The sequence below is a fragment of the Mytilus californianus genome, unplaced genomic scaffold, assembly GCF_021869535.1.
Source record: "Mytilus californianus isolate M0D057914Y unplaced genomic scaffold, xbMytCali1.0.p SCAF_5, whole genome shotgun sequence".
Classification (NCBI taxonomy): domain Eukaryota; kingdom Metazoa; phylum Mollusca; class Bivalvia; order Mytilida; family Mytilidae; genus Mytilus; species Mytilus californianus.
The window spans coordinates 112,928,353-112,953,929 of NW_026262701.1; the positions used below are offsets into that span (position 1 = coordinate 112,928,353).

Here is a 25,577-nt window from a genome sequence, read left to right on the forward strand (position 1 = left end):
AACTACTCTAAATATCAGCACAACAATGTTAAATCTGCAAATTTGCGAAAGCAAATTTTTGTTCTTCCCTCGCCGGGATTCGAACTCATGCTATTGAGATATCGAGATAACACCGCCTGCACTGTGTCCATCGCTCTAGACTACTCGGCCACCTAGATTGAACTAAATAATTCAGCTTTCGGAGGCCTAGTGTTACCTTTCCTCGTCAGTAGAATCTAGAGTTGTAACACAGTACATAATATATTAGGAATGAAGAAGGAATTGATTGCAGATTATCTAAATATCTATCGTAAAGGATCGTATGATATAGTCAAAGAAATAATTATTTTGATAAGTAAAAGTGCTTTGTATTCTTATCATCAACGTAACGTCTCGTGCAGAGCTCAGTTTGGTGGAGATTTTTCTTATGCGGAAGGAGTTATTACTATAGAAATGATTGGTAAGAAAGTGCGTAAGGTCGTTAGATTGTGTCATAAAAGCTTATTTCTTAAGAAAGAAATCTTACAAACTTCGTATTTATATCATATATCTTAGAGACAAGAAATAGTTTTTTGTAATTTTGATTTTCAGGGATGGACACATGATAGTTTAAAGGGGAGTCCGCTTATTTCCTTTAAATCAGAGCGTTTTGTTGACTTAAAGCCGAATGTACGGATTTTTGGATTTTATAGAAATATCTGTCATAATATTAATGCCTTCCACCTTGCTTGGTATTTCAGACAAACATTGCGGTGCATGGTTAACGATGCAAACCACTCAATTACAGACAACTTACCCTGGTCCAATTATCACAACAACTACTGACCATACAGATGTATCCACAACTGAAGTAATACAAATGTCTAGTAAGTTTTACATTTTATGTTTTTTTAAGTAGTAGACTGAAATGGACTATAACTGAATATATTTTGTTTTACAGTTTTACAAAGTAAAGACAGTATTTTTTTTCTGGGTTTCAATTTGTACGAGTTCTGTTTTCACAATCATTTGTTTTTGTTTTCAGATGATTTAGGATAAACAAATTTTGATTGTGGCCGTGGTGTCGATACTGGTAGTAGAGATCTGTCAGTGTGTTATATTTGCCATACTGTACAAAAAAGGTAAACTTAAATTTGTTTTGTATGCGGTCAGATAAATAGTAATGAATGGCAACTCCTTTCATTCATATCTAAAGGGAAAAACACAGCCATCTCTCTAATATGAGGGAGTGGATGGGAGTTTACAGAATAGAGAATAATGGGAAAAAATATAAAAGAGGTGTTAAAATATAAAGAATAGAGAATAATGGGCAAAAAGTATAAAGAATAGAGAATAATGGGCAAAAGTATAAAGAATAGAGAATAATGAGGTGTTAGAATATAAAGAATAGAGAATAATGGGCAAAAAGTATAAAGAATAGAAAATAATGGGCAAAAAGTATAAAGAATAGAGAATAATGAGGTGTTAGAATATAAAGAATAAAGAATAATGGGCAAAAAGTATAAAGAATAGAAAATAATGGGCAAAAAGTATAAAGAATAGAGAATAATGAGGTGTTAGAATATAAAGAATAGAGAATAATGGGCAAAAAGTATAAAGAATAGAACATAATGGGCAAAAAGTATAAAGAATGGAGAATAATTGGCAAAAAATTTTAAGTATACAGAAAAAAAGGACTCCCATCCAGACCCTCTAATATCCAATTGATAAAAATATAAATAGATTATAAATACGAAACGAAAATATGATTATGTTCAGAACATGTATGACAAATTTGATATTCCACAATCATTTAATCCTCTGTAATATGTATGATATTCGCAGGAACTTTATTATATCTAAGATATATCAGTTCTTGTTAAATGTCTTCTCTTTTACTAAATCGTATTTTTCCATAGCGACATATATATTTTACTATCTCCTCTTTTCGATTATAACACAAAGCTAGCACTTCAATTCACATTTTTTAAATATGTAAACATGAAGTAACAATTTTTATTGTTTTAACCTGTTTTTTTCGTCTATTTTTGGGCAGGTGTCCATTGATTAGCATACATGTACATGAACCATGGAGTAAGGAAGATAATACAAACAATCAATACAATATACTGGCGTAACTATGTAAAGAATTTGTGTCGACACCACTCCTAACCAGTCTATAATTCTAATAAATGTGTAGAGTATTTGATATTCTATCAAAACAGTTTACAACTATGACTAGACTCAAGAGTGGATAGCATCAGAATTATACATAAAGTATATGTATGATAATGTTGAAGATCTCTTTAAGCTGTGCAATTTTACTAGAACACACGGGTTCATGACTAAATTAAATGTCTACTTTTAGCCTGAATTGAAATATAACCATTATTGGACGGACATAGTGATAACTATATAACCCCGCTTTTGCCGAAGGTGAAATAAGATGGACAAAGAATTATCGATTTAGGACATACCTCAACATTATGATATCACCGCAGGTTGTTAAGAAATTTAGGAGATATAAAATGAAAACATTAACCCCAGTAAAACTAGCGTCTAAATTAGGTTCTCCAAAAGAATAACCGATTTTTGCTCCACTCTGACACCCGTCCATCTGCTCACGGTAAAAGTTAAATAGTATTACGAAACCATGTAAGAAAACAAGGACTGGTTCAGACAGAAAGATATTGCAACCAGAGTAAACTGTCTACCTAATTCACTGCGTGTCTTCATCGGATGACAATACAAAAACAATAATGGTTATACTTTAATGTACACATCAAACAGATACTTTCTTGCAATCCGTTTGGTATGAGTATATATAGAGGTTAGTCGAAGCAAATATATATTATTATATATATTTATAAAATAAGGTTTTGCGTAAAATTTGAAACAACAAACAGGTTTCTCACATTTTTATACGAAATATATTAGTAAACCACAACATAGTCCCTTAGACTGAGATTTTCTTTTACAAAATTTATTTCAACTATTTTAAACCAATATTCTTTAAAACATCTTTTTACATTTGCAATTTTGTAAACTGTAGAGAAATTGATTTGATTTCATTCCTTCTCTTTAGATAAAGTAAATGATATCGTTTTTATAATCTCATATAAATTTGTCTTATAGTCCGAGTTTGTTATAGACCGATACTGTGATCGATGGTGATAAGCCGAGTTTGTGAGTCAAGTGGAAGTAGTAGGCATAAAATCCGAAAAACGATGGTAAGGACGGAAAGGACATCTGGAAGTCATTCTATTTTCTGAATTATTCCTAAATGAATAATCATTACGGAGGATAACACACTACAGTTTGCATCCTTCCTTTACGGTAGAAAGTCAAGTTGATCGATTTGATCTGGGAAACGGAGAGACGACACACAAAACCAGGTCTCCTTATTTAGTATTATAGATTGGAACACTGTGATTGCAACATGTACTTGAGAAAGAAGCATTTTATGTACCTCTTCTAAGTTTGAGCTATCCTGATGAAGACAAATCAAGAATTGTGCTTCGAACATAGAACATTTATTAAGTTTTCATTTTCTAGCACTGGGTTGTTTTCGATGTCCATTTGGTCATGCCGATTTTTTAATATGAAAATATTTATACATCTTTGAATTTTCAATTTTTGAGGTTGGAGCATATCTTATTGAGGCAAACCATGCAAACAGTGTTATTTTCAGTAATTCAGCATCGGTCAAAAGACATTACGGAAGGGCCGCTAATACGCACATAAGATAACTATTTACTGTGCATTGTGTAATTCTGGAACGGCCCATGATATATAGCGTGCAACAAAATTTACACGAGAGCTTCTTTCAATGAAACGCAATATAACTTAAATATTTTGATCTTATACTTATCTACAAATATCATTTCAGTGAATAAAGCCCCATTACCCTATGATGCCAAAATGTAAAACTCATAAACAAAACAATGAAAAAATGTAAAAATTGAAAAAAAAAACTTCAGTTGTCATAAACCATCTCGTAGAGACGGAAAAAAGGAAAAGTGTTGAGGCGGTTTTTCTACAGAACACACATATAATATGTTCTATTATAATTTGAACTGTAAACACTATTTTCACATGTTTAATGGTGCTAGGAGCGACAAAAACGAAGATAAATATTGAGGAACGGAAGAGTTAATCGACGGACAGAAAAAGAACAAATGTTAAACATAATAATCTTAGCCGGGAACATCAAAAACGGTTTTTTTTTTCAAATACTTTACCAAGAGACATTTTTGAACGGATGAAAGTGGTGTATACTCCATAAATCCATATGTATTTTCGTTCAACTTAAACAATTGCTTATAAAACACTCTATTCTGTAACCAATCGCACTGATTGCAACTAAGCTTCTCTAAATGTTTACAAATTAGGGATAATTTCATTTAAAAAGACAAAAAAGTAAGTATATGGTTGAATGTTTAAAAGATAAAGGAAAATAACATTTCTTTTCACAAAAAAATGTTAAATAAAAACGAAGATTATTTAATGTGGATTGTGGAATATGCTGATGAGTTCAAGGTGGTGCTAGGGTCCATCTTCAACTTGTAGTAAGGTGAGCTGTTCCTTTGCTTTTTGTGTTTTTTCCTGTGCATGTACAGATTTTATGAATATAGCTACCTCATATCCTTTCTTTTCTATTACTTGACTTTTTTGTTGTTAAGTTTTTAAAGTTAGTTCAAATGATTATCTATTTGGGCTTCAAACAATGAATCGTGTTAACTTTAAAAGCTGGTATATATATATAATGATTTTTTTCTTAAAGATTTGGGTAAGAATGTATAACTTAGGATATGTGATATGATTGGCAATCATTAAACAATCATTTACCAAGGACCAAAAGGACAAAGCTGTAAATAACTACTCGTAATGGTAGAACATTTAACAATTAGCAAAACCCCTACCGTAGAGTTAAGAAACAATTCATGGCATCCTTCAGTCTTAGATTTGTTTTCATTTAACCATGGGTTGAGCATTTATATTAGTACTTAACCTCTCGCTATCGCTTGGGATAAAATAATCGAATATAAATGCTTAACCCATGGTATGAACAAAGGGCTAAACAAATAAACCAAGAGTGAAAACCATTGTTCTGTTTTCTGCTACAAGAAATGAATTTAAAACATTCATGGCGGACACTAGACAGCAACGACAATCACTGGATTACAGACTCCTAATTTTGGATAGACAATTACCTCATTTTATTGGAGTAAAAGATGTTTGTGAGCACTCAAACCTGCCCCTTATCGGGAACATGTGTGAAACAGTACCAAAATAGAACAAACTGTAAAAATCATTTGAAAAGTTGCTAAACATATCAGATGAATTTTTCATTGACGTGTTACTTAAACAACATTGTAAGTTCTACATGTACGTATACATACTTGATATTATCATTTTCTATTTCCAGCGCATGATAATGTTATAATACGGATGTAGTCCCTTATTCGAAAATTTTCTGAATTATTCTTTGATCGAAATCCATTAATAACATAATGAAATAAAAATTTAAATTAAGATTTCCATTAGCAAAGGTATTAGATGGCAGTTTAATTCTCATTAATTGTTCACTTGTGCTCAACAACGAACAAATATTTATTATATGAGGGCAATATCAAATTTTAAAGCCGACTTGAAATTAGAAAGCTACATCCATATCTACCTTAAAATAAAACTAGAGGCTCTAAAGAGCCTGTATCGCTCACCTTGGTCTATGTGCATATTCAACAAAAGACACTCTCCAACATTGAAGACAAGAATAGAATTCATAAGAAAAATCTCTGTTTTGTTGATCTCGTATTGCTGGTCATTTAGTCTGTTTAGTTTCTCTCTATCTTCCTTAGTTTTTGGTAAAAAAACACAAAAGAGGGTAAAATATCCTTATTTAAGGGGCTGGGCAATCACTCCTATAAAGAGTGACAGCCTACTACCTTTATCAGCAAAATGTGACTTGTTAGTAGATCGGACGATTTCCTCTATATTGTCTTAACTGTAGATCTTGTCTTGCTGATCATTTTTGCCTATTTAAGTTTCTATCTATCTATTATGAGTTTTAAGAAATAAGGCAAAAACGCAAAATATTGTAAAAATCATCATCAAAGGGCAATAACTCTCATAAGTAGTAGGCTGACGATTTCGACAATGAGAACTTATTTGTAGAACTTGTCATGCTGATCATTTTTGCAATTTAATGTTTCTTTGTATCTATTATAGTTTTCAAGATAATAGGCAAAAATGAAAAAAATGGTAAAATTTGTCATTTAAGGGCAATAACTCCTATAAGAAGTCGTCTGACAATTTTGACATAAATAGACAGTTTGTAGAGCTTAACATTCTGAACATTTTTGCTCTGTCAAATTTTCTCTATTCATAACGGTTTTCAAAATAATAGACAAAACTTGCATTTTACCTCTATGTTCTATTTTTTGCCATGCTGGCCATGTTGGTTGGCAAGCGGGGTCATCGGACACAAGATTTAAACTAGATTTCCCAAGAATGATTGTGGTCAAGTTTGGTTAAATTTGTCTCAGTAGTTTCAGAGGAGAAGAATTTTGTAAAAGGTTACAAAAATTCACGAAAAATTGTGAAAAAATTACTTTAAAGGGCAATAACTCCTTATTGGATCAATTGGAAATTTTAGTCATGTTTGATTTATTTGTAGATCTTACTTTGCTGAACAATTTTGCTGTTTACAGTTTATCTCTATCTATTATAATATTTAAGATAATAACCAAAAACTGCAAAAATTCCTGAAAATTACCAACATAGGGTTGTTTGATGCGTTTGAAAATTTAATGGCAGATATATCTTGACCTGATGAACATTTTTACCCCGTCAGATTTGCTCTAAATGCTTTAATTTCAGAGATATAAGCCAAAAACTGCATTTTACCCCCATGTTCTATTTTTAGCCATGGCGGCCATCTTGGTTGATGGGCGGGAACATCGGATATCATTTTTAAACTATATACCCTAAGGATGATTTAGGCTAAGTTTGATTTAATTTGGCCCAGTAGTTTCAGAGAAGATTTTTGTAAAAGATTACAAAAATTTACGAAAAATTGTGAAAAATTGACTTTAAAGGGCAATAACTCTTTATGGGGTCTATTGACAATTTTGGTCCTGTTGACTTATTTGTAGATCTTACTTTGCTGAACAATTTTGCAGTAAACAGTTTATCTTTATCTATTATAATATTCAATATAATAACCAAAACTGCAAATATCCTTAAAATTACCAATTCAGGGGCAGCAACCCAACAACGGGTTGTCTGATGCGTCTGAACATTTCAGGGCAGAGAGATTTTGCCGTGATGAACATTTTATCCCACGGTTAAAATTTGCTCTAAATGCTATAGTTTCAGAGATATAAGCCAAAAACTGCATTTTACCCCCATGTTTTATTTTTAAACATGGCGGCCATCTTGGTTGATAGGCGGGGTCGTCGGATAAATTTTTTAAACTATATACCCTAAGGATGATTTAGGCCAAGTTTGGTTTTATTTGGCAAAGTAGTTTCAGAGGAGAAGATTTTTGTAATAGTTAACCGACGACGGACGACGGACGACGGATGCCAAGTGATGAGAAAAGCTCATTTGGCCCTTTTGGGCCAGGTGAGATAAAAAGTGCTTCAAAGTTTCAAATTTGTATTCTCAAATTGACATCTAATTGTATGGTGAAAAGAAGCATATAAACTTTGAAGAATTAATTAGTAATTATATATTTTGATGTGTTAGCCATTGTTTCGGATAGTTAGTGCAAAAATGGTTTGTATTAAATCATCTTTTAATATATTTGTTTTCTTTAGAATATACGAAGACGTAAGTGTTAACAACCAGGAAGCGCCACAAGAAGAATACAGTACAATAAACAATCCATCGATTGGTTCAAACATGACTGTTGAACATACTTATAACAATGCCTGAAAGACATCATTTTAGTCATTATCAATATCATTTTTAAAAACTATTAATGAGAATAGAGCCTTTAATATAGGAATATAAATAAGAATATGTGGTATGAGTGCCAATGAGACAACTCTCCATCCAGGTCACAATTGTTTGAAAAAATTTTGGAAACCCTAATGGCAATTGAATCGCAAAGTTGTTTCTACGAAATTTTACATTAAAATGTGTAATTAACAAATACCATTCCTTCGAAGTTACTTAATATAGCTTTGCAAAGCAAATTGATAATTATCCATTTTTCTTCTATTTGATAAAGTTGAATATATAAAATAATTGTATTAATAAAAAAAATCCATCAAACATACAGTTATGTAAAATGAGATCAGAGATTTTAAGTTATAATTCTCATAATATTAACACAATTATTAAACAGGCTTGTTGTATCTTAGAATTTAAGTTGTGTTGCAAAAGAAATGAAGACGTAAATAACACCGAGCCATGATTGTTCAAATTATTTTCCCAATAAGTCTCTTTTTTATTTAAGAAATACGACGATGATTTAAATGGACACTGCCCAATGTCAACAATTTATAACAATTTATGACTTAGTTATTGACAAAGATAAAATTATTTACCGATGAAAGTCAGGTTATTGAAAATTTAACAAATACTTGAGATGATAAGACGACCATGAAATTTGATGCGGTGTTTAGCGGCATTGTTGTAATATTCTTTATAACAGGTGAGTTTGTTAACATTATGATTTGCGACTGAATACAGTGTTTTGACTCCACATGGATTGTAATGGTCAAGATTTTTTACTGTTAATAGAACGAACTCGATTTCTTTGTTCCACGACCATTCTAACTAAAACCATTTGAATTCGGGACTTACCTTTCAATGATGAAAATACAAATGAGGAGATGTGACATGATTGCCAATTAAACAACTAAGTATTTATAGGCAACTGTACGGCCTTCAACAATGAGAAAACCCCATACCACAAAGACCTTTTTGTAAAATGAAAATTACCTATTTTTTTGCTTTATAATACTAATTTTGGTTTGTTAACACTGGGGATTAATGAACGAATTTTCACAAGCATATGCGTCGCATGTACTATTCGGCCATATGAGTTTTCAAAGTTAACGTTAACGTTACCAATAACGTAGTATCATTTCTGATACTGTTTTCCTTGCGGTGCATCACATTTGAATAATGTTAATTTTTGGTTTACGTTAATGAGACAGAAACCTAACAACATAAATCACAAGTTGACTTGTGAGTTTTTTATCACTTATGATACCCCTGCTTTAAGTATTCGGTACATAGGAATGATGAGTGATGGAGGTGAAAAAACACAAAACTGTGGCGCATGCTCCCATGTAATTTGATTCCAAACATAAAGCCACGAATTGTAGATCTTTAGAAAAATATGACGAAAATTTCATACATGGTCATTATGTGTAAGAATATATTAGGTATTCGGTAAACAGGAAGTAATTCATTATCATACAGTAAAACACGCTCACATGAAGACTCACATGAAGCTTGATACAAAAATTCAGGATGCTCTCATTTGTGCGAAACGGATGGACGGACAGACAAACGTAAACCAGTATACGCCTTCTTTTCGGAGTTGGGTATAATACATATAAATCTACAGGTCAACAAAGGTCTAACGTTCTTACATATTATGAAATGACTGACAACCACTGACGAGTTTCTGACATCTGATAGACACTTAAACACATGGCAATATGGTTCTACATTTTCAGCACTAGAGGTAATCTAATCACGAACTCATAACTGGGCAAGACTAGGTTTGACGCCAGGATCAGCGTCTTTTGAAAGCTTAAACACCAGAAAAGTGAAATTTTGATCGAATGCAAGGTACTAAAGCTGCTACTGTAGCTATCTTTGAGAAAAACGTAAATGGTTTGGGGTGGTGCTCTTTAGACCTTACACTTTTCAACCTCTTTACAATCTATTTATGTTTGAACTTTTGGTAACTGATCGATTAGAAGAAATAACATGTCCTGTTGATTTGCACCGGAAATTGGGAATCATCTTAAGGCTCTATTTGTACAAAAACAAATATGTTTGCAATAATTGTCTTTTATCGGTAAACCCACTGTTAAGTCTTTTTTATCGTTACAGCGTTATAGCAAAGTATTCTCAGGTTGCTACGATTCGGAACATCTTGACCAGACTTTTACGAAATAAATCCTTGCGAACTAATCTAGTCTACCTTTCGGTTAATGTGACCGGTACATTACATTTGCGCGCAAAACTCATTACGTTACGTTTACGCGCAGCTTTGATTACATTTGAGATTGTATTCTTTTTACATGTAAACTCGGGTAAATACAGGCAAATTATATTTATTTATTTAACTATCATTTATTTATTTATTTATTAAACTATTTACGAGTACCCTTTCCGTTAGTCCCTTGTTCACTGCTGATGTTTCAAACCCTCTTAGTTTGATATATGTGGTGGTTTTGAAATTTTGAAATAATGTCAAGAAACAAAAAATAGATGAATAATCACTTAATGTTTTTTTTTTTTAGAATTAATATGAAAAATATATAACTTAAAATTATAGATATGTTCAATATTAATAACTATCGACATATATATTATACGTTATCTTTACATCTACATGTGTTACCTCTAAAATGAATGCGCGCAAATGTAAACAAACGCCGCGCATAAAAACGTAAAAAACAATAATCTCAAATGCGCGCAAATGTAATGCACCCAGTATGACCTTCTAATACTGTTTTCCTTGCGGTGCATCACATTTGAATAATGTTAATTTTTGGTTTACGTTAATGAGACAGACACCTAACAACATAAATCACAAGTTGACTTGTGAGTTTTTGATCACTTATGATACCCCTGCTTTAAGTATTCGGTACATAGGAAGTTGATGAGTGATGGAGGTAAAAAAACACAAAACTGTGGCGCATGCTCCCATGTAATTTGATTCCAAACATAAAGCAACGAATTGTACATCTTTAGAAAAATATGACGAAAATTTCATACATGGTCGTTATGTGTAAGAATATATTAGGTATTCGGTAAACCCATATACCAAATAATAAGTGAAAAATTTACATGACAAAAAAAATATTTTTTTTCAAGCAGTTGTTGAACCATTTAAATGAGGCAAGGATAGTGAACACATGACAGACGGAAACTTCGTAACATAAGGTATCTGCATACAAGGTATGAAGCATCCAGGTCTTCTTCTTTCTGAGATATAACGCTTTATACAAATAGTTCACGCCTTCGCCGCCGCCGTATTGTAATCCCTAAAGTCTCGCGTTCTGCGACTCCCTTCTCAGGCGAGACAAAAACAATCAAAGTCTATAATATAATACTAAGTTATTCTTTTATGTTAACAATGATAGTATTGTTTTCAAAGGTTATAAAGCACAGATAGTCACATTAACAGTTGACAAGGCGTTACCAGTTGATGAAGGTGACAGACTAGAGTTTACATGTTCTTTAACAGGCTACCCGAAAGTGGTCCAGTATATCAAAACACAAGATACTGGACCCATAGTATACTGGATAACTATTGGCGGACGATGTGACCAGATACTCTACAACAAGACTTTATATAACGCCACATGTGACAAATATTATTCTAGATTTTATCTAGAAATTCGAAATGTACCCCGGACTTTTAATCAACACAATATCACATGTGAAGCTCAGTATGATGTAACTACAGGAGAAACACAAAGTGTCACACAGAGTATAACATTAGAAGTAAAGCCAAAAAGTAAGTGTACACCCTTAAATATTTTACTGTAGGACATACACACTTGTCATACATGTATACTTAGAAGTAAATACAGGTAAATTTTATGTGCAATAAAATTAATGGTAATCGTGCTGTATCAGCTATCTGTGATGATATTGATATTAGTCATGGTTGCAGAGGCTTTATCAAACCCATAATCTGTAATTACGTTAGAATAATTGATACCGACTCTAGTAAAAAGTGCGTTAACTGAATGATTTTTTAGTTATTGCACTCTCCAGTCCCGCCGTGTGTCGCTAGTCATAGGAAAAGCAAAGAATGGGAGGAGCTTAGACCAGTGCCCTAACTTCCATCTCAGAAGTTGTTATTTCACTGTCTAGCTCCGCCTTCTTGGCCTAGTAAACTGTCTGTATGAAATATCATAATAAATTTAAGGTAGATTCATGGTATACCGCCATCTTGGATTGTACAATCGCAGTACACAATCGGTCTAGATCTTTGCCTAAATCTGCAAATTTGGAGACAAATAGGCAATTTATAGGTTAGACTTTTATTTAATGAAAGAAAACTTGGTGATTTATTGCATTATTCAAAATGTTTAAATAAATACCAAATAAATGTGTTGTTAGAATCATTTTTTCAACTTGGCCATTTAAGGGGAGATAACTCTTTTAGTAAAAAATTTATACTGGACTGATAGGGAAATTTTAATTTTTTACTTGTAGCAAGAAAACAAGTTCAGTGACACCATTTTTTCTTTTTATTTTCTTAAAGCATATTATAAAACCTATCTTTTCATATTTTATTTCAAAATTTTATCTCATAGATTTCTTTTTATGCACAAAAATGTGTTTTTTCATGAACAATCTAAGCAAATTTGTGCAATTTCGTACGACCCGTAGCTTGAAAAATAGCACGGTGACCCATACTTTTTATTATATTTTTGGAAAAGGCATAGAAAAATCTTTATTTTGGCAAAGTATAAAAAAATTCTATCTGAGAAAATATATACCTATGATCTACCTTAAACAAAAATGAATACACAACAATATATAAAAATAATACTTGAAACAAATGAATGCTCGAGGAGAGCTGCAAAAAGGAATAACGTGGTTTATAAACGAAGAGCAGGTGGATACTTGTTTTTATCGTGTCAATATAAATATTTCAAAAAAATTGTCACTGGATTTTTAGTCGTTTCATTTCCTCCACATTTTAAAGGTATATCTCCGTAATTTGAGCATGCTTAAATATTTATCTCTTGACCTTACGTAATCAACAGCCCAACTATTAATCGATCATTTCCATGGTGTTGGGAAAGGCAGAATACATTCACAATAAGTTTAAAAACCGTTTCCTTCTGTTACCTCTTCTAAAACTACACGTCTTATTGGTTTTGAAAGCATGCAGAATGCTACATGTATACATCAAACAAGATGATTTTGCATCTATCCCCTCAAGAATTTTTGCCCCGGAGGGAAAAGGGGGGGGGGGGCACTTCAATAACACATAAATCGCTCTCTTGTCTTTAAACCTTGATGAACGTATCACGGCAACAATTCATTTACATGTACATATATCAATAAATCAAATCCTACTACAAAACGCGATCCAGGAGGGTTTTTTTTTCCGAAAATAAGAGACGTTTTGTCATAGAAAGCGCCACTATTTGAATGACACATTTAATTCATGAAAGGTACAGTTTAGTTTAACCTTTGACATGTGTCATCGCCCATTAATGTTACAAATCATATATAGCCACGCCTTACTCGTTAACATATTTAATCCACTCAAAGATACGCTTTCATTTCGTGAATTAAATACGTTAATCGTTAATTCGAAAAAGGCGTGCTATATATATAACATACACCTTGAGGGCGTTAGCCCGAATCGGTGTATCTTATTTACACCAATATGTTATTGTCAATGCAGAATGATAATTTTCAATAATTTAGGAGTGGTGGGTGGTGGGTGTGTCTTTCAGGGATTTGATCATGTTATTGAAAAACATGATAACTGAAGGATATCCAATTTCATTTCACGACATCTTTGTGTAAATAATAAAGTTTATTATGATATGGCTTTTTTTTCAATATCAAACCCCGTATTATCCCTTAAGAAATATTATTCCACGAGCAGAGATCTTGAGATTATATTGGTGTCTCGGGTCGACACGGATGTGAAATTGAAAAAGCCATATGAAAGTCTTGATTTACTGAAGGTTGATTGTAGAATAATATTTCATTCGTCATGCTTTGATTTCTTACATTGTTAATTTTAATTATGTGATATTTACCTTGCATGAAATTGATAATTAATATGAAAAGAAAGACAGTAAAATCTGCTCTGATACCTGACACGAAACATAGAGATTCGTAATATTCATTACGTTAACACATGTCAACACAGGCTGCTTGTTTGTAAGTCGGCAAAATAAATAAATAAAAAAAAGATTATGAATCTATTATATACAGCCATTCCTATTGTATAAATAACCAAGAAGATTGAAGAGATTTTTTTTTTACTTTCTTAAACAAACAAAATATCTGTTCCATATAACACATATTAATCAACATCAAACATATGAGCATACGTAGGAACTGCATGAATAATGACTTTTTTTATTCTAAATTTGGTCCTGGCTTCCTACACAGAAAATTGATTACGCACTTCCAGCTATCCCTGTTCTGTGAATACATACATATCTCGAGTATTTTTTTATATATATAATTGCTATATAGGATTACAGAACTGTTGAACATTGGTTTATTCCAACTTTTTTATCTATGAGAGAGAGAGAGAGTTTTATTGTAACCAAAATTATAACCTAATTGTAACCAAAATTATGACTTAATTATCAGATCGAAATTAACGGGTCGTTACAACTATATATCTGTTTAATAAGTACAAATTCGAAAATTTTACCTCCTTATTTTCAATTCTTTATTTCATCTTAATTTCTTCCCGCATTTATTAAATGCATCTAAGGTAACTATTCATCGTCGAATCAACAACTCACAGAGGAGATGTGGTATTTTTGCTGATGAGACAACTATCCACCTTAGACAAAAAGAAAAAAAAAAGATGTAAACACCGATACGTCACCGTACGGCTTTCAACAATGAGCAAAACCTATACCGTATAGTAAGCTAGGCCCAAACTTGACAAAATGTGAAACACTTCAAATTAGATAAAAAAAAAAAAAAAAAAAAAAAAAAAACAATGGCCTGATGAATACTGAAAACAATGAACGAAAAACAAAGATGACAGAAAGGTACCCAAATACAACTAATGAATACGAGCTCCAGACTTTGTACAGACATATACAGATTTTGGCGGGGTTAAACATCTTTTTGAGTGCTCACTCATCCTCTAACCTGAGACAGTGGTATCCAAGCACAATATATAAACAAATTGTAAACATAAGTTGGAAAGGGTTTACGTCATCAGAAGTGAAGTGTAACGAAAACACAAAGTACCAACCTAAGAGTACTGGCAGTTACATAAAGCCAGTTCTAAGCTAATGTTAACCTATGAATAATTCATTTCTAACATTCATTCCAATTTTTGTTAGCCGAGATGTTCAAGATTCTACACATGAATCACTAAAACGCAGAATATTGGAAAATTAATATAAATCCAGGGACATCAGTAATTAAACCAATCAATTTACATAATTTGTATTACAATAGTGACATTTAAAAAATAACCATATGTATATTTACGCAATATAAATAACATCTTAGATGATTTTTTTTAGTAGAAAATAAATCATATCTGTTGTATCGTGATAGCCTGTTGGTTTATTGTGCTATCCCCGAAAGGGTCAAACCAAAGTATAAACAATTGGTAATATTTCTTTGTTTCTCTTTTTTGTACGTGGCATTAAGTAGTAAGAGCGAAAAATGATCGCCTCGGACTCAGAATAATGTGTTTAAATAGGGTGTCAGGTTTTTCTGTTGGATTGTTACCTAGCATGTCTAATTTCTGGTCAGCGTGTCGGCCTTGTACAAAACTGGGTTATCATTCATATAACATAATCTCGTACTAATTAAATGTAATATTTTCAATTAACTGGACGTTAAATTTACTAATCGAGTATCCCATTTAGTACAGAAAGAAAGACTTTTGTGTAAAAATTCAAGAAACAATTTCCTTTGGCGCACTCGACGAAACCTAAAGCTAGGGGACAGCGATTTTATTACTGTTCCACGTTGGGAAAAGTCGGAGCAAGGCCTTGAACATAGAGCAAAAGCTCGCAGTAAATTCCCAGTTAAAGACGGCCACTACATTGCACCAACGGTTAGGCAGAATTATTTGCTAGACATTGATAACGGCACACCTGTAAATTGTGGAATAGCACAACTGCAGAATAATAAGTTCGAATGAAGTTAGTTCATTTACTCATACATTTGGCCCTAAAAATCTGTTTTTTATTGGCGAAAATATTATGGCAATTTGATGAAAACATGAAATGAATATGTTAAAATGTCCTATTATTTCAGTTAAAGATTGCTGAAGCTTTTCGCGATTGCGTTATTAGTGCGTCATAACTACTTCATAAATGTAGGGGAATTTCGTTAAAACTGGGTCCTTTTTTTTTTTTTTTGCAGAATTTGGCAGAATTAATGATAGTTTTTTTTTTAAATTAACAGTGGCGCCTTCCCTTGACAACACATATTGTTGCCGAAATATCGTGTATAATTCCATATTTTTTACTTTTCAACTAAAATTCTAATGGGCGAGTGTGGCGCCATATGAAACCATGAAAAAGGTCGAAAAAAGTGACAAATCTTGTTCTAGAAAAAGGACTAAAACGAAATATATTCCTATTTTAGGCAAAAATATTAATAATTTATGAAGTAGATATACAACTTTTCTTATTATACTTTATAAAATAATACATCTATCAATACATACACATTTCATATACTCAAATAATTGAAAATTTAAAAAAATCCACCGTTACAGGGCCGTTTTTTTCGGGTTACTGGGACTTCATGTAATCCAAATTTAACACATTAACCGGCAAACTTTTTTTTGTGGTGTCATTATTACTCTTTGACGCTAATGAAAGTTATAAACATGCAGCCGCAGTCCCGTCCTCTTTTCCTTGATATGGATATCATCGATTGCGACATGCCATGGCTTTTAACTTGTCGTTAGCAACACGACGGCTTCTACTTAAGGAGCAGGTTCTGGAGCAAATGATGTCAATTATAGTTTTTTTGTTGTATACGTGTATCACAGTTTATAGTAATTGCGTAGTGTTCTGTAAACTGCTTATTTTTCTTCTTGTCACGTTTTCTTTAGCTGTGTAGTTTTCTTTGTCTTTCGACTAATTATTGTTGATTATTTTTCTATTAAGACAATGCATAAAGAAAAATGCATCCCACAATTAAAACCCAAACACTCCGTATGGAAATATTTGAAAATTTTAAATTCCATATTTACATCGAGGTTAAACAAGACGCCATGTAAATGTTGGCAATACAGATATTTATATAATTACTTGTAAATACATGCAAAGTAAATCGATACATTATGATTTTTATTTTCACTTTAGATACAGATGAAACATCTACAGAAAGGCCACTCTCTCACAATGGTACTTTAATTTAATTTGTATCGTTTATGGATTAAATGTCTATACTTCTTGTTGTTGAAACTTTCCTAACTTTTTCATAAAGAACATAACCAATTGTAAACATGCAAGAAATTAAATTTAAAGTGTTTGGACTCAATTCATTCTTTTCGTTGATAGTTTTTGTGTTTTTACATTTAATGAGACTTAGTGTAGATATAAGTTATCCTTTTTATAATGAAATATTTAATTTTCAGATTACACAATTTCGTGCATTTAGTAAAAGTTTAAACTATAAATTTCCAGTCAAGGATAAACTGTCCTGATTGGATCCTGACCTCTCAAGGGTGTCCACCCCGGTAAAAACTACCTTCGATAATAGGATTTCATCTTATTTCAGAGTGTTTAGTAACGGGTAGAAATATCCTGATAGGATTTGTAGTGGTACTAGTATTGACACAAATTATGGAATGTGTAATAGGTTTCATCCTTTTTCGGAAAGGTAAGTTTTTAAATAGTATCCATGTAGAGAGAGACAATACTTTTTTTGAAAGAAACCACACCGCTAGTAACGCGTCTCGCACAATTTACATGAATGTAATTTAGTTTTCAAATTTTCCTTGATTTTTCACCAAGAGACTGGCTGCAGACAATTCTATTAATTACAGACAAGGCTAGGCGGATTGTTTCCCAAATATTGGTCTCACTTGGAACGCTGATATAACTTGGAAATTCATGTTTTCATACAATATTTTAAGGCATCATATGTTGCTGTACCGTATACATTGAGATTCAATATGATTTATAATCCTCCTTGTACAAATTGGAATTCTAAGTTCTACTAACAGATAATAAAATTCCGATTTGTACTTGATTTTTGCTAGTAGGAATGAGAATTCCCATTTCTACTAACAAAAATTAGAATTCCAATTTTTACTAGAAGAATCCTAAAACATTCGTAATTCCAAATAATGTAGCACATACATAAAATTCCAAATGTAAAGTTAATAAAAAAAAATTGGTGCATATATCATAAGTTTAGGTATAAACAGACGAAACAACAGTGTATATAATGTGCGAATCCTGAAATACCATTTTCACTGTATTCGTTATGAATTTCTAATGTAGAATGATAAATAAACAGACGACACATTCATGATTTTTGAATAAAATAAGAAATAATATATTCATTCTTTTTGTAGTTTGTTTGCTTTCTTTAGTAGCGTTCGTTGTACATTCTTTTACTGTTCGCTGTGCAAAAAGCCTATCACTATGGTAGAAACATGTATGAAACGGCGTGGCAGTTTTTCAAAGCTCTTTTAAGCAAGTACTAAAACTTTTCCAAGAAAATTCGCCATAAAAATACGTCATATTCATGGATGTTCTACTCCAGTATATTTTCGGATCCATGACACACTAATAGCAAACACACCAAAAATATTTGAATATGCATGAGATGAACGTGTCTCACCTTAAGGCGATGTGACACATATTATCTTGACCTTCGTGTGAGCTTGACCTTTGACCTCTAGATCAAAATACTGGATTTCTAAGAAACTGGATTGCAACCAGGCGCTCCCGATGAGTGGGCTTCTCTATCTCTAGTAAGATATGTTTCACGTCAAATAAATACAAAATTCAGGCTGGTTTAATGTTCAATATAAAATGGTAGAAATGTCAAATAGTTTTAGTAGTTGTAAATCCTTGCTAACAAAAAATAAAAGATAGGTATTTCAATAGAAACAGCTAATTATGTTCTTGATGTTTTACTTACGAACGGTACAGAACTATGACGAAAACACGCAACGAAATAAAAATCGACGAACGGTACACAACGCACAACGTCCGGAATCAACCATACATTGGTTATACCCGTGTATATTCAAGTAAGCATCTACGACTAGCTTACATTTCAAATTGTTAATATCATCAATATTAAGGTCATTAAAAGACTATTTTCAGTTGTTGCATGTCGAATTATCATATAAAACAACAATGAAAATTTATCGCACCTCCAAAAATTCCACATCAGAAATGATCGCATTTACAGTGATAATGCATCGCATTTATAGTTAAAATGAATCGCATTCAATAATCAATATTAAGGATTCAGATGCTTTAATTACACTTTTTTGGACTTCAATCCTGTTATTATACATTAAAAAGTTATATTCTAATGAAATTGTGTTAAAACTTACATTTAAATCAATCATTTTGTATTTTCAAAAAGTAAACAAACTCAGTTTTCCCCATCTTCTTTATTCTACAATAGACATACTCGCATACGACAGTAAAAATGAATTAACTGGATTCGCACTTTATATACACCGAAACAAGATAAAAACAATCGAAATTGCATGATTTCTTAGTTGTACAACTAATTTATCAAAAAAATCGTTGGTGTTTGTTCAAAAGAAAAATCATTGTTGTTTGTTCAAAAAAAAATCGTTGGTGTTTGTTCAAAAGAAAAATCGTTGGTGTTTGATAAAGAAAAAAAAAGAAAAAAAAAAAAAAAAAAACAACCGAAGAAATAAACCAAGACACAATTAGAGGTCAACATATGGTTTTCATCAATCGACAAACATCAGTATATTATGAATGAAAAACGAATAGATCAAAGGTTTCTCATCAAGATGAATAACCATTGAAGACTAATGAAAAGTGAAAAAACACGTGAGGGGTAAAAATTGTGCATATCAGTCTGAATATAAATCAATATGAATATAAACTACAATCATTATACATGTTCATTAAATTTCTGAGCTTGGACAACTATGTAGTTTGACATACAGTATTGACACGTGCCTATTAAATAACGCATACCAAGATAACAGAAGTAACCAAATAATTTGGACAATTTAACAAACCAGACAATACCAACCACTATCCGAATGAACGTAAAAACTAACACAAATAGCAACAAACAACGTTAAGTTAAGAAAGTCTGACTGGTTCAGGCGCAAAATGTAAAGAAACCGTATGCTCAACCTAATATTTCTTTATTTACTTTCATGATGTTATTGGGTTTTTGTTTATTTGTCTACTCTTTATGTATTTATATATTTGTAACGTAGAATTTCAAATAATAAATGTCTTCTTTGCTTGCAGGCAGAATAGTGTTTACAAAACAAAGGTATGTAAAAAAATTAAAACTTTATATTATCAAATGGAAAATAAAAAAATATAAGTAAATCTAAATTATCAATAAGTAAGACGGTTATTTTCTTGAAAGTACACTAGAACTATGTAAATCCAAGTTGATTCGGCGATCACTTTTAGTCAATGTAAAATTCTAGAATCGCAATATTATAATCATTTGCTCTTTTTATTGAATTGTAATTTCCATTCCTCGTTTTTAGCTCACCTGGCCTAAAGGGTCAAGTGAGCTTTTCTCATCACTTGGCGTCCGTCGTCCGTCGTCGTCGTCGTTAACTTTTTAATTTTGAACTTCTTCTAGAGAACCACTAAAGGGAATGAAAACCAAACATGGCATGAATGTTCCTTATGAGGCGCTGACTAAGTGTTGTTACTTTGTAGCCGATCCATCATCCAAGATTGCCGCCAGCGGGGACTTTGTTTAACATATGACCCTATGGACAATACATACAAATGTCTTCTTTTACAGAACCACTGAATGGAATTAAACCAAACATGGCATGAATGTTCCTTATGAGGTGCTGACCAAGTGTTGTTACTTTGAAGCCGATCCATCATAAAAGATGACCACCAGCGGTGGACTTAATTTAACATAGGACCCTATTGGAAATATTTACAAATGTTTTCTTTTAGAGAACCACTGAATGGAATAAAACCAAACATGGCATGAATGTTACGTATGAAGTGTTGACCAAGTGTTGTTACTTTGAAGCCGATCCATAATCCAAGATGGCCGCCTGCGGGGGACTTAGTTTAACATATGACCCTATGGGAAATATTTACAAACGTCTTCGTTTAGAGAACCACTGAATGAAATGAAACAAATATGGCATGAATGTTCCTTATGAGGTGCTGTCCAAGTGTTGTTACTTTGAAGCCGATCCATAATCCAAGATGGCCGCCAGCGGGGGACTTAGTTTAACATAGGACCCTATGGACAACACATACATATGTCTTCTTTTAGAGAACCACTGAATGGACTGAAACCAAACAAGGCATGAATGTTACTTATGAAGTGCTGACCAAGTGTTGTTACTTTGGAGCCGATCCATTATCCAAGATGGCCACCAATTGAGGACAATGTTTAACAAAGGACCCTTTGGACAATACATACAAATGTCTTCTTTTAGAGAACCATTGAATGGGTTTAAACCAAACATAGCATGAATGTTCCTTATGAGATGCTGAATAAGTGTTGTTACTTTGAAGCCGATCCTTCATCCAAGATGGCCGCCAGTGGGGGGACTTCCTTTAACATAAGACCCTATGGGAAATACATACAAATGCTTCTTGAGAGCCTCTAGTTTATTTCCCAACAAATGCGAATTATAATCAACATTTTATTCAGCAACATGATGGTTTCAACTAGTTGAATATGAATCGTTTACCTTTCCGGATCACCTGATTTCACCCTTAGTTTTCTTATCTATTTTTTGTTGGTTTTGGTATTTACTTTGCTTATACTTTGCGTTGAGTATGTTATATTTTCTAACTTGGATTTCAAAAAGAATAATTATGTTTTTGTTTTACATTCGCTTAATATATAAAGGCAACAGTAGTATACCAGTGTTCAAAAGTCATAAATCGATTGAGAGAAAACAAATCCGGGCTACAAACTAAAACCGAGGGACACACATCAACTATAAGAGGAAAACAAAGGACTAACAGGTACACTGAAGTGCAAAAAAACAAACGCCAACATACATAGAAACGAACTATTTGATAACAACTGCCATATTCCTGACTTGGTACAGCACATTTTAAGAAAAATTGGTGGGTTGAACCTGGTTTTATGGCTAGCAAAACCTCCCGCTTATATGACAATGGGAAAAAATATCGCAAACTACGTGACAGAAATACAGCACAAACACACGCAAGAACACTCATCACAGAGAAACACACAAACAAATGATATGATAGTCGACACAACATGCAAACCGCAGAACAAAAACGAACATCTTCCATCAACGTCAGACACCACAGGACATCACAAACAGTGACGCACTTACGTAACGAACATGCACTCTCGAACTTTATACATATATCTGGACTATAGGATTTTACTTTATCAAATTTCTAAATACTTGTTGAAATATTTTGGTTAGACAATATGCATATCACTGTTTTCGATTTCGAATTTTAAAACGAGTACATTTATAACACTATTCTATAACTTGAGGAGCTTTAACTGGTCAACTTCACTAGCCCCCTACATATATTTCCAAGCCCAGATTGTGTTGTGTTCGTGTTGCTCAGCATTCATTTTTCTGTGTAATGTATTGTAAACACCTGTTTTTATTTTCGTCTTTTTTTGTCCTAATGTTGTCTTTCTTTGTTCGTGTTGTCATCTGATTATTTATTTTTGTTTTTTTGATTTTTGTTATGGGGGGACAATTTACAATTAACAGGAAGTAATAAAAATGATAATGATAGTACCATTACACGTTCCTGCATAACATTACTTAGGGTATATATTGTGACGTTTCTCTGGTTATTAATAGCAGTGGTAGTTAAAAAAACCAAAAGAATAATGTTCATTATCAAAAACATTTTAAATATCAAAATGCACTCAAATTGTATGTAAAATAAAAACAAATCTGCAACTTAAGGGTAATTTTAATTCGTTTACGGGCAGGGTGCTATTTAGGCCTTATCTGGCCTAAATTTTCACTAAAATTTAAACTTTTAATTTAAGTTTGCAATTTGTATCTGTTTTTAAGTTCAGGTAATGCAAAATTAAAAACAAGTAGTTTCTTTATCCATGATATCACAATAAATACAGTTATGATGTCCCAAAAAGTCAACAACTGTCATGTAAATATGCTTGTGGTACTGGCATACTTGTGGTGAAAATGTCAAAATTGTTCCATTTTTGTAGATAAAATTAGAATTTTGTTATGTTTCGACTGTAAAATCTAAATAAATACTCATAATATTTCAAAGATAAACTCGAGTTTCGGATGTTCTTGTCGATGCACCACTTCTGAATTTTATACTAGACACTTTTTATTAAGTTAACTTCACGACTTTGTACAAATCGCAGAATGCCTTTATAAAACAAATTAAAACGTAGAATTTACTATTTCTATATTAAAGGTCGTATGAAGACGTCAGACGGAACAACATCGAAGGACAAACGTACAATACAACGAACAAAGGAACAAAGGAACCAAACTTGGAACAGATATACGATGATGTTAAATACTGATATGCAGAGAGAGAAAACATAAACACATCGTAAAACATAAATTGCTTACCTGCAGTATCACAACAAATTTGAAAATATAGATTTCATGCAGAAATATATGAACTAAAATTATTATGTTTCTCTCTTATGAAAGGGATATCACAGTCAAATTCTTGCATAAAATATGTGTACATCAATAGTTTCCTTTTTACCTATGTTCTCGTATATACTTTTTGTAGGCTGCAGGGATAATAAGTATAAGACTCGCTATTTTCATTTTGTGTTCTTGAGATCGAATCTATATTTTAAATAACAAATAACAGGTGTAGGAAAAAATAAAGCAAATTAGTTAAAAAAAGGTGCTAAATAATGAAAGCGCAACGAGACAAGTTTTTTTACCAAAAGTATGAGAACAGCGATCACAAAACCTTCACATTTAGGTAATACGAACTTCCTTCAAAACATTGAGTAGCTCAGTTTTTAAGCAACATTCATCGTATAACACAGTGGTCATAGTCAGTATTTAGCCGAATAGGTCAACATGGAAAATGGAAAGAAAACTCAAATGTAGCAACCTTATCTGATCAATAGACCAAAAATTACAATATAAGTTTCAGATAAACACAAGCCTAATGGATCAGTTTATGGGACAGTAGTGGTCATCTGTCAACTGTATATATCTAACTGTTTCAAAAAGAACACGAGTATAATTATGTTCAGATTATTTACAGGAATGAAATAATTGTATATAATTGTGTTCAAAAGTATGTAGCGACATAAAAAAAAGTAAAATATTTAAAAAGAACCAATTCCAAGGAAAGTCCCTCACCAAATGGCAAAATCAAAAACTCAAACACATCAAACGAACGGAAAACAACTGTCATATTCTTGACGATGTACAGGTATTTTCCTTCTTAGAAAACGATGGATTAAACCTGGTTTTATAGCCATAAAGTAATGGGTAGCAAATTGTTATATATCATAACATACCCTTTTCCGTATAGTCCCTGTTACCAACCTGATAAAATGTACTCCCATATCAGCCCAAGACAAAATCCGGAGCTCATATGGGTCGATGGATGATATCAGGGCCGAAATTGAAATGGGCACGTTATAATCCATTTATCACATACTTAACAAATGCATAAAAAAAAGTCTAAATTATACTCTGGCAAGATCCAAACATTTTATCCACTGAAATATTTTCATTACAAAGCCCCATAACAGTTCCAAAGTAAAACCTTGAATAATAAACTCATCACAGATACTAGGATAAAATTGTGTACGCCAGACGCGCAATCTGTCCAAGAGAATGTGAAGTTATTGTCCCCGATTTGCTTTGAAGTTTTTTTGTCGTAAATAAGTATTAACATGTTTGCCCATTTAAGTGCATATAATTCCTTAGTGTGTTCTTGTATAAAAAGTAAAATAACAAAAATACCGAACTCAAAGGAAAATTCAAAACGGAAAGTCCTTTAGCAAATGGCAAAATCAAAAGCTAAAACACATCAAACGAAGGGAAAACAACTGTCATATATCTGACTTGGTAAAAAATGGTGGATTAAACCTGGTTATATGTATGGCACATTAAATTACAGGAAAGCTTGTATGAGCCATTTTGACAACTAATAAAAGACCTTTTTCACTAAGTTCTTTTAATTGCAATAATTGAACATTACAATGCCAATGTCATATTTTCTTTTATAGTGCATAATAAGATATTGTGAGGTAGACGAAATAGTCTTAAAACGATCGTTTTGAATTTTGGTGTCCAAAAAAAGCAGATCGGACATATTTTGACTTTATTTACTGACTACTTTTGTTTAGGATCAATTGTAATTATAACATAATAATGAGACTGAAAAATGTTATTTTTATGTTAAAATAAACAATAATTTTACCTGGCGTAGCAGTACGGAAAAATGTTTTTCGGCATTTCTCTTCGAAAAATGACTTGTTTAATGGAATAACACGTCTCATTTGGAAACTTT

The 25,577-nt window shown here is 32.2% G+C and overlaps 1 protein-coding gene across 1 annotated transcript; it reads left to right on the plus strand.

Moving 5' to 3' along the window:
- Nucleotides 1-745: 745 nt before the first annotated feature.
- Nucleotides 746-23,865, plus strand: LOC127702877 (uncharacterized). Its single transcript, XM_052207181.1, has 6 exons — nucleotides 746-845; nucleotides 11,315-11,677; nucleotides 17,226-17,267; nucleotides 17,644-17,745; nucleotides 20,352-20,376; nucleotides 23,496-23,865. Exons 1-6 carry the CDS (start codon nucleotides 746-748, stop codon nucleotides 23,605-23,607), a joined length of 744 nt encoding a protein of 247 aa, XP_052063141.1. The 3' UTR covers nucleotides 23,608-23,865.
- Nucleotides 23,866-25,577: the final 1,712 nt, after the last annotated feature.